General features: G+C 42.5%; 1 protein-coding gene across 4 annotated transcripts in view; it reads left to right on the top strand.

Moving 5' to 3' along the window:
* The window catches only part of MRTFB (myocardin related transcription factor B), a 326,233-nt gene that overhangs the window by 231,498 nt on the left and 82,235 nt on the right, over nucleotides 1-12,500 (top strand). Inside the window, exon 1 of one of the 4 annotated variants that reach the window (XM_075830128.1) lies at nucleotides 5,746-6,133. The exons of the other annotated variants lie outside the window; for them this stretch is intronic. Within the exon in view, the coding sequence (XP_075686243.1) occupies nucleotides 6,016-6,133 (118 nt within the window). The 5' untranslated portion in view covers nucleotides 5,746-6,015. Of the gene's footprint in view, nucleotides 1-5,745; nucleotides 6,134-12,500 lie in introns of those variants that run through there. 4 annotated transcript variants of the gene reach the window in all.

Here is a 12,500-nt window from a genome sequence, read left to right as displayed (position 1 = left end):
ACTTTAAGAGGATAACTTACAGATTTCCTATATATATATATATATACACACACACACACACACACACACACACACACACACACACACACACACACACACACACACACACACACACGGAAATGCTGCCTTGGATCTACATGATGGATCCACATATGTCAGTGGGTTCTGGACCAGTGCTGGATGACTGTATTGAGTTCATTTCTAGTCGCATGTTTTGTCCTGTCACTCGCAGTGCTTTAGATCTTCATGTTCCAGCGCTGTCCCCTCCAAAGCATCTGCACAGCCGGTCAGTCTTTTTCCATCTCAGAAGCAATTTTCCCACAGAAGATCGTGTGGGGGCGAGAGCAAACATGAGCAAGGAATAGAAAACACATCATCTATTTTTTTTCCTCGATTTTAAAGGGATAGTAAGAATTGAAGACGTTCCTCCTACACTCTTATTACATTGGTTATCAGCTCTGTATGGCTGAACTTCTCTTACTGCTCACCAGTTTCCCATCAGATTTCAACAGAAGCAGTCAATTTTGTTTTACTAAATATTCTTATTAAAAAAAATAGCACTTTTTTTTCTCATATGTGGGTGCTGGGAAATACCCTCTTGAACACATATTTTCCATTAAAATGTTGCCTTGGCTAGTCTTGAACCCATTGCCAGGTCCTGCAATGGCTTAAAGGGGCTCTGTCACCACATTATAAGTGCCCTATCTCCTACATAAGGAGATTGGCGCTATAATGTAGGTGACAGCAGTGCTTTTTATTTAAAAAAATGATCTGTTTTCACCACTTTATTAGCGATTTTAGATTTATGCTAATGAGTTGCTTAATGCCCAAGAGGGTGTGTTTTTACTTTAGACCAAGTGGGCGTTGTACAGAGGAGTGTATGACGCTGACCAATCAGTGACCAATCAGCATCATGCACTCCTCTCCATTCATTTAGTCAGCGCATAGGAATCCTGCTAGATCCTTATGTGCTGTCTTATACTAAGGGCGGGTTCACACGTGGCGGAATTTCACTTAAATTCCGCTGCGGACACTCCGCAGCGTTAATCCGCAGCGGAGCCGTTTCTCCATTGACTTTCACTTTAATTTAGCAGTGTTCGTTTAGACGATGCGTACAATTCCGCTGCGGAGCATAGGCTGCGGAGCGGAATTTGGTGTCCGCAGCATGCTCTGTCTGTTGCAGAGCAGTGGCAGACTCATGGCGGAATTTCTCCATTGACTTCAATGGAGAGTCAAAATTCCGCAATGAAGTCCGCAGATCTTATGTGTGCTGCGGAGCGTATTCGTTTTACTACCATGACATTTCTTCATTCTGGCTGGACCTATGTATTTCTAGGTCTACAGCCAGACTGAGGAAGTCAATGGGGCTCCCGTAATGACGGGAGCGTTGCTAGGAGACGTCTGTAAATAGTCACTGTCCAGGGTGCTGAAAGAGTTAAGCGATCGGCAGTAACTGTTTCTGCACCCGGGACAGTGACTACCGATCTCAATATACATGTATCTGTAAAAAAACATATAAGTTCATACTTACCGAGAACTCCCTGCGTCTGTCTCCAGTCCGGCCTCCCAGGATGACGTTTCACTGTAAGTGACGGCTGCAGCCAATCACAGGCCAAGCACAGGCTGCAGCGGTCACATGGACTGGCGCGTCATCCAGGGAGGTCGGGCTGGATGCCGAAAGAGGGACGCGTCACCAAGACAACGGCCGGTAAGTATGAAAATCGTTTACTTTCACTAGGGAAAGTGCTGTCCCTTCTCTCTATCCTGCACTGATAGGGAGAAGGGAAGCACTTTTCCCGCAGTCCGCAGCAGCTAGTCCGCATCAATGTACTGCACATTTTGTGCAGATCCGCAGCAGAATCTGCAACGCAGATTCTGTGCGGCATTGATGCGGACAGTTGCGGAGGAAATCCGCCACGTGTGGTCATGCCCTAACACATTAACGATACTGAAGTGTTTAGACAGTGAATAGACATTCCACGGGATGTCTATTCACAATCTGTGCACTTCGTTACTCTGTCTGTGGTAGTTACAACAGAGGACGCGTAATCTCGTGAGATTACGCGGTAAATGACAGGTTACAACGAGATCACGCTTCCTCTGCTGTAACTACCACAGACAGAGTAACGAAGTGCAGAGATTGTGAATAGTCATCCCGTGGAATGTCTATTCACTGTCTAAACACTTCAGTATTGTTAATGTGTTAGTATAAGACAGCACATAAGGATCTAGCAGGATCCCTATGCGCTGAGTAAATGAATGGAGAGGAGTGCATGATGCTGATTGGTCAGCGTCATACACATTAAGCAACTCATTAGCATAAATCTAAAATCACTAATAAAGTGGTGAAAACAGATCGTTTTTTTAAATAAAAAGCACTGCTGTCACCTACATTATAGCGCCCATCTCCTTATGTAGGAGATAGGGCACTTATAATGCGGTGACAGAGCCACTTTAACTGCTATTCACCATGCCAACTAGTGCCCTAACATTAGCCCACATACCACCATCGGCCATAGTCTCTTGCGCTGCAGAAAAAGTATCACAGGGCATTTCCGTGCTTATGATGTTCCATTTGATATACAGTCGTTCTGCTATATAATACATACAGTGCATCCTAGGCCTTGGAGAAAACACGCCATGCGAATGTCAATGGTTCTCCTACTAATTTACATGTAGCAGTCATAGAGTACTGAAGTATTTCTTTTTCAAACTTTTTTTCTTGTCTTTCTAGTGTAGTTTACCTTTAAGAGTCTATTCACACTTGCGTTAGTTCTTCTCCGTTACATTTCAAAGGTCAGTATAGCATATCATGCTGCGGTATTCTGTCCCTCGATACCCCTGAAGACGCTGCATCCGCAGTGAAACATGTCGGGGGGGCTTTTTTGAAATTTTAAACAATTGTCTAACTGCTGACCTCTCATACTGCACTTTGAATTCAGTGCGGCGTGCTGCAGCCGCTGACACTTTGCATCTCCTTGCTGATATACAGTGCACTACGCTGGTCCATGGTGGCAGTGGACATGTACTTTTAATTTCCATGTAGTGTGTCTTTGGCTTATTTGCCTAATAAAATTTTGTTATTTTATTGCTTATAGTTGTTAAAAAGGGCCCTTTTGCCGGCAGGCATCCATCTCTATTGATCGTAATTTGCCCGCCAACTATATTGGCTCTTATTCTCCATTGTCGCTAAAGGATTTACTTATAGACACAATAGGCCTGTGACTATAGTCAGCCCTGGAGGAAGAGCGCCAGTGGAAGGAAAAATGTACACACAGACGTGTCCACCCTTAACTTTACTTAATTTGCGTTAAGTTATACAATTTGTCATGATACTGATTCGGTACAATTTTGTGCCATCAAGTAAAAAAAAATAACTTTTATTTTTATTTTTTTTAAACATGGGATTCTATGGGTGGCGGAAGGCTGATGGATGGCATCCGTCGGAGGTAACTAATTATATAATGTGTTCATTTGTCACTCCCAGTGCTGTGGGTGTGACAGGAGGACACACGGAGGGACAAGGGAAGGACCACAGAGGACGCTAGATGTTGTAAAACGTGCAGCACAATGTTCTGCTTTATTTCATTAGGGCAAATAAACTTTGAAGCCATATGGGTTAAGGTGTTGCCTACTTTATGGGCGAAGTCTAAAACTGAAATCTTTGCCTACAAGTTGCGGAGATGTAAATCTGGTACTGCCTACTGGTAATCATTTTAATCACCCCTAATTCCTATAGTTAAAATTTAATGCATTGATGTTCGTTGAAGCCACCAATCTGATTTGTGCCGCCACCATATTCTGTTAATACAGGTTAAAAAAGTGGATCCCATCCCAGGAAAGCTGGAGAAATCTGCACACTGCCCGTCTTAGCCCTTTTAACCATCTTGCCAGATAACCTCTTTTAAATGTCCATTACATTATGCACATTCTGTATATTTTCTGCCTTGCGTCAGGAGGTTCTTAACATACAAACCTTGATTCTGAGCAGAAATCAATTTTGGACATTGAACAACTATTGTGTCATAAGCTGAGTAATGAGGAGTTTCTAGTATCATCCTATATAAGAGACGTACATCTCTGTAGCCGCTTACATAGAATACTTCCAGGGGTCCAGTTGAAAGACATCCTTCCTGGGATCTGTCTTTAAGCAATTTGGAGGGGCGTGTGGTGGGGTGTACTTCCTTTCCAGCGTTTCATGTAGACTGTGCTGCCAGATCAACCACTTTCATCATTACTTCAGACGGTGTTTCAGCATCTGCTTCACTTCTTGTCTTCCTGCTGCGTGGGGTGAGTCTTAAAGGCCGGGGTTTTAAAAGCTACTACTTCTACACTACAGACCCAAGTACTGGTTGTAATGCGACTACAATGAGTACGTGAAGCTGCGTTGCCGGCAGTAGAACTCCCTCGTAGGATGAGTATTTATCGAAATGTTACTGTTATTGATTTATGATGTCATGTTTTGTTCTCTTCGGGCTCTTTGCGCAGATAACATTGTGACCTCGCCTTTGTATACTTTCGCCTCGTGGCACATGAGGTGGCATAGTAAAGCCATTGGTAGAGATTTACTCCCACTGTAGGACCTCCTGTAGTAAAGCCGCTCTATGTATGTGTTATATGGCCGATCCGTGTTTTTAATTGTTTGCGCCACGTTAGGTCGTATGTAAAAGAAAATATTCTTTGCTACTATTTGTCATTTTGTCATACTTTATGAGGTTGGATAAATATAATTACAAGTGTGTATGTATGTATATATGTGTGTATGTATATATGTGTGTATGTATGTATATATGTGTGTGTATGTATATGTGTGTGTATGTATATATGTGTGTGTATGTATGTGTATGTATGTATATATGTGTGTGTGTGTGTGTGTGTGTGTGTGTGTGTGTGTGTGTGTGTGTGTGTATGTATATATGTGTGTGTGTATGTATGTATATATGTGTGTATGTATGTATGTATGTATGTATGCGTCTCAGAACTGGAGAGATGTGAGTGATCAAGGTAGTAGACCCTTTTTTTAGACTTCCAGTCGGAGATCCTATTGAAGAACGCTATCTTCAACCCTCGCTCCGTCTGGAATGGCTGATAACCGTGAACAATAGCTTGTATTTACCGACACAGCAAATAGACATTAATTATAACATTTTGCCTTTATATGAAACCTGAGATGGGATATATTTGGTTGGAATGTAGTATCAATGATGTTGGGTAAATGTTTTCTTTGTCTGTAATGAAACCTGAAGCTCCAGTTCCAGTATCTTGCTAAGCAGGAACCAGTTCTATCCTTTGTATGTTTTCTTGTATAGGGTACAGAGATTTATGATATTTTACGGGGTCACAAGGAAATGACACGGGCAAAGGTTTCAAGCTAGATGTCCTATGTGGAAATGACATTTCATTACTTGTCCATTTGCCCCCTCTCCGTGGAGATGTTGGGTGTAGAAAGTCTTCTCCTGGGCTGCAGTACCGATCATTTCCAGCTTCTGTGGTCAATGATCTCAGCCGGTGATGTCTGTATGGAATAACTTCACACTTTAACGCTGCGTTGACCTTGGCCTTTGGGGAACTTGCTTGAAGAAGCTTTCTATGACAGCAGTGGGTGGACTGCAGCAGCCGGGTGGTTGGCTGCCAAGTCCTCTCCACCAGCAAGCATGCACACAGCAGTGACAATGTGTCTTGTCCTAACAGTGGCTGCTGCTGGATTCACAGTCAGCGTTGGTTATTATACTGGGAACACAGTATCACTGCTGGTGGGTGGAGAGCTGCTGTACAGAGTGGGTGGAGATCTGCACTCTGCTGTTTCCACAGCTCCGCTTCCCTGTCTGGGAGAATTCACTGTGTGTGCAAGTCACAATTGAAAGGAAGCACCATGGCTTTTCCCCTGGCTTAGCCATGTAATTTGTCCGCTTTTGACGCCTATCCCAAGAAGGATTTTGCGCTGTTCCTGCAGTCCACATTGCGTCACCTCCCCTGGTATTTGCTGGATATATATTATTTGGAAGCAGCCTCATCATGATTGATAGCAGTAAAAAGCCGCCTGGTTTTACAGAGATTATACCTGCTGGGGATTTTGATCCATTGAAAGACAAGGAATGTCTTGATGCAAACAGCCAGAAAAGTCTGAAGGAAGGTCAGTAAGCTTGTGGTATCTGGCTGGTGGAGGGGGATGCGTTGCAATGCAGACATGATTTCAGCCGGCTTGAGCGGTTTCCAGATGAGTGCGGTTCCAGCGTCTGCAGTGTCCGCATCCTTGCATTGTACATCTGTTTTCTGCATTAAGCTGGTTAATAGGACAAGCCTATGTGTGGATGACCCAATGTCCGACAGGACCTGCATATACCCAGTGACCTATCAGAAGCACTTAAGATGATTATGGACTTTCTAATGGTTAGCAAAGTGGTTTTAATTGATTTGGATCTGACAATGTTGGAGTAACTATTGCCTCCCTGCTAGGTTAAAATCTTTTAGCCCGTGAATTGTCTTCCTTACCTCATCCCGCGATTTCCTTCTTTATATTGATGACGTTAAACTATCATTATGTTCCCAAATGGGTTTTACATACGGTCTAGAGACGGGCATGGTAAGCTCAGTGATGTCATTGTCTCCGAGAATTTCTATTAAGATTCATAAAGTATCTGCATATGAAGGAAATATAAAGCTGCGGCGTGGAATTCTACGCAGCATGGATCGCCCTACCTGGGATTGACTCTTTAGATACTATGCGAGAACTGCTTGTACTATTAAATATAGGGTTTTAGTCAATACATATATGCACACATGCATTGGTTGGACTGCATAATGCACTTATTGCAGTAGGTTTACCTGCAGTCCTATGCAAAACCACCGATCACACATTATGATATCATGATAAGTTGTGACAAACTTGCCTGTGCCGCATGTGAGAAGCTTAGCTCTGCTACATCTGTAATGTACATACACTAAGTTACCAGGGTTTGTTTCTTGCTGCTAAACGCTTTATAAAGTACAGAGAGGCGAGGGCATGATGACCCAACCTCGTCTATAAACAATACTTACAGATGACATCATCTTCCGTCTGTCTTGTACTGACGGGATTGTATGATCTCACGCATACTGTGGCCCAAGGTCTGGGTGTAAATCATTACCTCTGCTTTATGTGGAAATCAACTTCCCTGTCTCCATTTCATCTTCTTCCCATATTACAATTCTGCTTTCATAGCTCCTTTTCATTGCATTCATTTTTATATTTTGAGGTTGTTTGCAATATATTTGTTTATGATGAACATAAATGTTTCATATTACAGATGTAGATCAAGATCGTCAGATGTCACAGAGCAGAGTTTGTCACCATCATTCATTATTATTATTATTAATAATAATAATAATAATAACCTGTTTATCTATGGATCACCAGCATAGGCCCTTTTACACTACGTTCACAGCGTACGTTTACCAGTATGGAATATGTCACAGGCTTCTGTTAAATGTGTATATCATGAGCTTTCCATGACCTATAGGTTTAATAGAAGCCAACATAGTAATAATCATTGTTTATATACGCCAACATATTCCGCAGCACTTTACAATTCAGAGGGAACATCTACAGACAATATCAGCAACAAAACTAAATAAGCAATTCAAACAAGAGGAGTGAGGAGCCTTCTCACAAGAGCTTACAATCTAGGAGTATGCCCATACAGTGGCATCTGTCAGAGGTTTCCATCAGGGAATCTTTCTGATGGAAATCTCCGACATGCGCTGTCCAACCGCAGTGTAAAAAAGGCCATATTGTACATCGCTTTACAATGGGAAAATTAACACACAAGTAATCAAATCAAATAAACAACGAGACAAAAGGAAAGCGGTCCCTGCCCATAAGAGATTACAATCTAGGCGTGACACTGTGGGTCAAGGTGCATACATGTTTTGCAAATTCTTTGTTTGACTGTTTTTTAATACGAATTATAATTTCTTCATTCATATTTCTTCCTACTTTCAAAAATGTGCTGGTTGCTAATGGAAACAGACAACGGGTTTCTCTTCTTTGCTTTCTGACATGACCTAACAGCTAGCGCTCGGACTGTCATTTGAACTCCCACAATGCACTTCTCTCTGGTAGCAGAAAACCAGCAAACTTCTGATCTTTAAATGGGTTTTCCAACTTATGGTATATCCATAGGATGTACCTTTAAATGTCCATAGGATGTACCATAAATGCAGGTCCCACCTCCCCTATCTCTGGAACAGGGCCCCTGACCCCCCTCTACTACCTTGTCCTGCTCTCACCGTTCCCCGGGGACTGAATGATGATGAGGTGGTCGGCAGTACGGAAACAGCTGAGCTATACTCCTTCCATAACTCCCATTAAAGGGAATGAGATTTACGGAAACTGAGTAGTGCACAAACTACGCTGTTCCCAGAACTCTGAAGCTACGGAAACAGCGTAGCTGACTGTGCTACGCTGTTTCCGTAACTCCCATTCACCTTTCTGGGAATTACGGAAACAGCATAGTTCAGCTGTTTCCATACTCCGGACCACCTTGTCAAGCTGCATTCACACGAGCGTAGCTAACCTTGGATGTGAAAAACCCCAGTCTATGGAGAGATGCGTGACATGCAGTAACATAGGACATGTCCTATTTTTTTACGTACCCTTTACACACTTCGTTGAAACAACGGTCGTGTGAACGGTCCCATTGAAGTACATGAGTCCATGTGACGGCCGTTGTTCTAATGGCCGTCACACGGACTACATATACTCTCGTCTGAATGACCCCTCAGTCAGTGGCCTGAGAGGAAGAGAAGGTAAAGGGGGTTTTACACTGGGCGAATATCGGGCAGACAAGTGTTCATAGAACGCTCGTTGCTGATAATTGCCCTGTACAAACAGGAGAACGATCAGCAGATGAACGAGCAAACGCTCCATCATCTGCTGGTCATATCGTTTTAAAAAAGTAAAATATTATCGTTGTCTGCAGCTTATCTCCCTGTGTAACGTATAGGGGACGAGTGATCGGAGAGACGACCGCTCTTCCTCATCCATAGCTCTGTGTGACCTGAGCAAACGAGCGCCGATCAACAATGTCTCGTTGATCGGCGCTCGCTGCACCGGCCGATTATCGGCGGTGTAATGGGGCCTTTAGACGGGGTTCAGGGTGACCTGTTCTGGAGATGGAGGTGGTGGGACCCCGCATCTGAACGTCACATCCTGTGAATAGGCCACAAATGGGAAAACGTGAATGGTGAAAACATTATGTAAATCAAAATTAGTAGAAGATATTTAAAGCAAAGAATTCACAAAGTTACTCAACATGTTATTTAGCTTTTAACAGTGGAAAGTTGAAAATTGATGAGCAAAAGTAGAGTTTTTCTTCAAATGCCAAATTCAGCTCTACTACATATATATACTCTGCTACATCTATGTATGGAATAAGCAATTGCGCTTGATTGGCAGTATTAGTCTTATGTATTCAAACCCTTCGATCTGCAAATTTTCACTTTTGAAGGTTTAACCCCCGCAGTGTCATTTTTCACAATGAGTCCGGTGGCTTATACTCCGTCCATCCGTATAGTTTACCGGAAATAAATGGTCTGTCTGAATTGATACGTGACATTTTTTGGTTGCTTTATTCATTGTGAAAATCCGATAACTCTGCCTGAGGTACATAAGTGTGACAAGTGTCTCATATTTTGCACGCACTCACTACATTCTTTCTGACTGTATAGATCAAGCGCTTTAAAAACTTGTGGTTTGCTGCAGAAACAACCACACAACGTTCCATAGTAAATACTGGGTGTTTTTGTATCCATAACAGCACTGGGGGAGATCTATTAAAACTGGTGCAAAGTAAAGTGGAGCAGTTGCTTATAGCAACCAATCTGATTTCTTCTTTCATTTTCAAAAGGGGCGCTTAAAAATGAAAGCTGGAATTGGATTGGTTGCTTCGGGCCACTTTTTTTCACTAGTTTAAATAAATCTCTATCATTGTTTAAAACTTCCTGAAATTTTCTCCTGAGGCTTCTAGGAAAATATACATTCCATTAAACCGTCTCTTGTGTGTCCAGTGACTACTATATCTCCGGCCTGTGCGGTTAGTTTTTGCATGAACAAATTGCACATCGCATGAATGAATACAATGCATTACATGCTACTGTTTAGCCACGCCCCTTTTTATCAGCCACATGAGTTGTCGACAGGTTCCAGAAAATAGCCTTATTCATTCATATGGCATGTCTTACAAGGATTAAAAGGCAGATATTTAAAGGGGTTATCCCGCGGCCCCTTTAAACAGCTGAATGGCAGGTGTGCCTGTAGTCGGAGCCCATCAGATCTCATATTGATGGCCTATTCTCAGGATAGGCCCTTAATTTTAATAGCCTGGATAACCCCTTGTAAGAGGACTTATTAGCTCCCCTGAGATATCTGGTTTAGTAAATACTTGTATTCCCCATGAAATAACAATTCTGGAACATCTTTTCTTAGAACTGACCACTATGTTATTCCTCCTGGAAATGTATGAATAGATTAACAACTGGGTGTTACCATTCGCCTTGTCAAAGGGGCGTGTCCCTACACTGTGTCGGCACAGATTGGACATTTTCAGTCTGTACAGACACACCCCCAACTGGTAACATCCAATTGTCAATTTATTCATCCGTTTCTAGCAGAGCTGTGGAGTCGGGGTCTTTTTTTGGTGTAGTCGGTAGAAATGTACCAACTCTGGCTTCAAAATAAAAAATATTTTATATTAATAGTATTGTATTCATTTATTAAATGCATAGATTGTTGTATATTTATTTTTATATGAATTTAGAAAAGTTTAGAAATTTGAACCACATAAATATATGTTCTATGAATGATAATACGGCGATAGATCAGCTCTCTGGTGTGGTCTCTTCTCCCTTATTAGACTAAGTATCTTCATGCTGCAAAATGTGCAAATCTGTGCTGCACATGCTCAGTAGTGAAGACCAGAGCAGGAGTTACTGCACTCTCCTGGGCGCAGGGCCGTTATAATACTGTATAATATATATTATATAATAATAATAATATTGTTTTTGTTCTCGTTGATTGGGCAGCACTGCGGGCTGTGCTGTACTTATTACTCAGTCTCCCGCTCTGCCACGCAACCCTCCTCGCTGCCCCATTTTCACCATCCATCCTCGCCACTCAACTGGCGCTGCGCTTCTCCTCTTTCCCAGCCTGATAGCCTGGGAAAGTCCATCTCCCTGACAACCAGAAACGCTACAAGAGTGTTCATTGGCGCTGCAGCGATCCGCACGCTACTGAACATAACTACAGGGGGGGAGAATGGCCATACCGACACAGAAGGGGAGAAGAAAGACAGACCAACAATAAAGGTGAACAATGCAAGGGTTAGCAGAGTACACACATACTGTAGATAGGGGAAGATGCACAACCCTGTCCACCCTCCACCCCTCCCCCACCTTATGAGTTTTCATCTGTGTCCGAATCCAGGAGAGACAAACACAGTTGAAAATAGTGCTGCCAGGGGTTTGGTGCAGGTGTACCGTTTGCCCTCTGGTTAAAGCCGCCCGTACAGGGTGTGCCTGCAATTATCTCACAACTGCTGAGAAAACAGGAAGACCGTATTAAGGCAAGTACGTAATATAGCATATAGTTTTAACACTTTTTAGAAGTTGTTTTATTTCAGACTTGCACCTGATTTAGAAGACATATATGTAGATAGCGGCATAAAGTTATCTGAGCGCACATTGTTCTCGCTTTTCTTACATTACCAGCCAGTCATTCATTTATATCCAGCGAGCAGACTACCGGGCTTATTATATATATATATATATATATATATATATATATATATATATATATATATATATATAAAAGCCATTTGTGAAGGAGTCTGAGCTGGAGTCTAAGGGTATGTTCACACGCAGTGTTTTCAGACGTAATTCAGGCGTTTTACGCCTCGAATTACGCCTGAAGAGACGGCTCCATTACGCCTACAAACATCTGCCCATTGCTTTCAATGGGTTTTACGGTGTTTTGTTCCCACGAGGTGTAATTTTACACGTCGCTGTCAAAAGACGGCGCGTAAAAAGACGCCCGCGAAAAAAAAGTACATGTCACTTCTTGGGACGTTTTTGGAGCCGGTTTTCATTGACTCCATTGAAAAACAGCTCCAATAACGTCCGTAAAATACACCGCGAAAAACGCGAGTTGTTAAACATCTGAAAATCAGGAGCTGTTTTCAGGCGAAAACAGCTCTGTCATTTCAGACGTATTTTGCTACTGAGTGTGAACATACCCTTACAGTGGAAAAATAGGGGAGTTTGAGTCGGAATTCTGGCTTTCCAATTCCACAGCCCTGATTTCTAGGAGGAGTAAGAGAGGAACAGCACTCTGCAGAGTTCTAAGAAAAGAGGCTCCAGAATTGCTATAATATGGGGAACATAAGTATTTACAAACATGGTAAGGCATCTAATAGGTCCTCTTTATAAATCCACGAGGTTTTAAAAGTTCCATTTAACCCTTATTT

Source organism: Rhinoderma darwinii, chromosome 6, assembly GCF_050947455.1.
Source record: "Rhinoderma darwinii isolate aRhiDar2 chromosome 6, aRhiDar2.hap1, whole genome shotgun sequence".
Classification (NCBI taxonomy): domain Eukaryota; kingdom Metazoa; phylum Chordata; class Amphibia; order Anura; family Rhinodermatidae; genus Rhinoderma; species Rhinoderma darwinii.
This window is presented reverse-complemented; position numbering and strand designations above follow the sequence as displayed.